The 2838-nt window shown below is 36.2% G+C and overlaps 1 protein-coding gene across 2 annotated transcripts in view; it reads left to right on the top strand.

Annotated features, from left to right (window-relative positions):
• Positions 1-1995, top strand: part of LOC147178561 (L-rhamnose-binding lectin SML-like) — a 5907-nt gene extending 3912 nt beyond the window's left edge. The window contains exons 8-9 of one of the 2 annotated variants that reach the window (XM_086069950.1): positions 357-460; positions 865-1995. In XM_086069950.1, the coding sequence (XP_085926076.1) occupies positions 357-460; positions 865-896 (136 nt within the window). In that variant the 3' untranslated portion in view covers positions 897-1995. Of the gene's footprint in view, positions 1-356; positions 469-864 lie in introns of those variants that run through there. The other variant, XM_086069951.1, reaches the window with a different exon arrangement.
• Positions 1996-2838: the final 843 nt, after the last annotated feature.

Raw genomic sequence — 2838 nt, 5'->3', positions numbered from 1 at the left:
GTTTTATAATCGGTAGAAAACAGACATTATCAAGCGGTTATGTTTTGATTGCAGGAGGCATGGGTTAAGATAACTGGCTCATAGCCAAGAGGGTTCGAATTTCAGATGAGGCCTTCCTGTGTGACTTTCTCCCGTGATTGTGTGGGTTTTCTTTGGGCCTCCTGCAGAAGTGGAGTTGAACTTTACTGCCCTGTCAAACATGTCTGCCTGACACTCTCAGTTTGCTTTTACAAGCTTATTAATTTTTAAATGGTAATATTAAGGTCCAGACTTCCTAATATTACAGTTTTGAAATTATTTAATTAGGTCTGTCGTAATTACGTACAGTATTAAGCCTATTTCTTCCGCATCCATAGGTGCAATGGGAAAAACTACTGTACGATCAAAGCCAGCAATGCCGTGTTTGGAGACCCCTGTCAAGGCACCTACAAGTACTTGGAGGTTGCTTACGTGTGCCAATGTAAGTAATCAGCACTATATCTACCACCTCCAACTACTTTTTACTCGAGGAGAAATTTCTTTATTTTTATTTTTTCTTATTGACAATTTGATTCAACATTATTCAACTATAATAGCAAATCATATTCATTGTGTCGTGCGGGATTTTTTCTAGTTATAATATCATGTTGTACACAAGTGGCCATTTATGAAGATTTGTACATTTTGCAAATGTACCAAAGAATTGTGAGTGTGATTGTACATACTAATTTTCAATGGAGATGTTTCTTAAAACAGATTTTTAAAATTTAGTTTATGCATTAAGTCATCCCACAATGAAAAAGAACAAAAAACAAATATAATATTTCTTTGAACATAGCTTGCTTACATTAACTTAGCAACTTTTTTTTGTTTTGCTTTTTGCAGATCCTGAGAGCTCAGCCAACCCTCAAAAGTAGTTTGACTTAGTAAACAAAGTGGGTTACTATGTTATTGAGTCCATTTCTTCCTGTATTTGCAATACGTTGCTCATTTAAATGATATACAATCTTAATTGTAAGTGCAGATTCGGTCAGTGCCAGTTGAAAAACATCACTGTATACTTGTATTAATTAAACACACACACACGCACACTCACACACACACAATCTCTTGAAATGATGACTCAATAAAGATATTTGGAAGCAACACACAATTAAATTGATTGAAAACAGTGCTTCCCAACCAAGCCAAGCACCCCGAAAGAGCTTGGACAACCCTTCTCTCTTCTGCACTGCAACTGTTAAAAAAACAAACTAACAAAAAAACACTGTTGCTCTTCAAATTATACTTTTCCTATCCACTTTTAATCTATTTTAACCTCTTTTAATCTTTTCACTTAATCACAGGGCTGAGAGGGTTACTTTTAAAATGTATTCTGATACAGTTGCTAGTTACCTGTTAAAAAATGTAGTTCGTACGTAATCAAAGTCCTGTAATATTAAAGTAATGTAACTTGAATACTTTAATAGTTACCTATTTGTTACCTAGTTGCCTATCCTATAACAAATATGTCAACAACAACAAAATCAAACAAAGGCACAGTGGCACACACTTCTGACTACACTTGTTGACAGCCAGCAAACAAGCACATAGAAGTGAGCAGTTGAGCACTCGTCAACATCCATCCATCATACAGCCGTCAATTTTCCACAATACTAGCAACATGATAAGTCAAAATTATTTTATGTATAGCCTACTATCAATGTCTTTTTTTTTTTATCAGTGCGGAGAGAGTACTATACGTGTTGTACTTTTTTTTTTTAAAGAATCATTAGCTAGTTGTTTGTTAAAAATAAACTTTGTTTTTCAGTAATACATACCAGTACTCTAAATACTAGTCATGATAATGCTGTTCCCAATTTTGCAATATAATGCTTGTTACTTTAATTACAAGCTGGTCAACTGTTAAAACTTTAGTTTAGGCAACAGGTGTAATTTTTTCTGACATGAGAAAATTGTTTCTTTTTGTACCATCACTGAAACAAAATATTAAAACTGGTGTCTTCTTCACAGTGAGTACTACAGTGTGTGTGTTTTTTTTTAAACAAATACAAAGGTAGGGTTTGAAGGATTTCCGTTGCAGTTTGTAAACACAATATTCAAAACTGATGTTCCACGAAGCCATGGACAGCAGCCAACCAGGAACGAGCGCAAAACCAGTTCACCAATTAGGAGCGGGGGTTCACATAGCTGAATTTGCATTTGCAGACAAGACATAGGAATCAAACACAAGGGGAGTAGAGAAATCTGTGGAACCAGTCCACCAATCAGGAGCAGCGGGTTGCAAATGCCACTTGCCTCCGCGATTTATAATCGCGACGTGCCTGCTGGTATGTACAGGGTGGGGAAAAAAATGCTCAGTGTAAATGTAATGATATAAAGTTTGACTCCTAGCATGTCGCTAAATTAGCAGGCTAACATTCTGGTTTGGCACTTAACAGTCCAACAGCAAGCAGGCCAACTCTGCGTCGCTATTAAGCCCAAGCCTTTCTCCCTCTCCCTCTCTCCCTCTTTTGAAATCAATATTTCCCATGGTAGGTGTTGTTAACATTATTAACATTGTTTTACTGTTTCGAATTATATTTTAACCGTTTTGATTTAGTTAGAGCTGTGTAATAATAAGACAACAGTTAATTCATATGTTATTCAATGTATAGTCCATTGTTCTCTTCTCTGGGAAAGAGATGTCTAAGTTGTTTCTGAGTTATCTATGTATCAGGAATGTTTGGAAGGTCACGCAGAGTTCTGTCCATAAATTATCTGGTCCAGGAGGTGCCGGGACCAATTATTTACCCACATCTGTAGTGGACTAAGATACGAGCTGAAGATTTATTATCTGTTTTGTATTTCACTCTTCCC

Source organism: Leptonotus elevatus, chromosome 2 (genome assembly GCF_054856555.1).
Source record: "Leptonotus elevatus isolate MCC_2025b chromosome 2, RoL_Lele_1.0, whole genome shotgun sequence".
Classification (NCBI taxonomy): Eukaryota; Metazoa; Chordata; class Actinopteri; order Syngnathiformes; family Syngnathidae; genus Leptonotus; species Leptonotus elevatus.
This window is presented reverse-complemented; position numbering and strand designations above follow the sequence as displayed.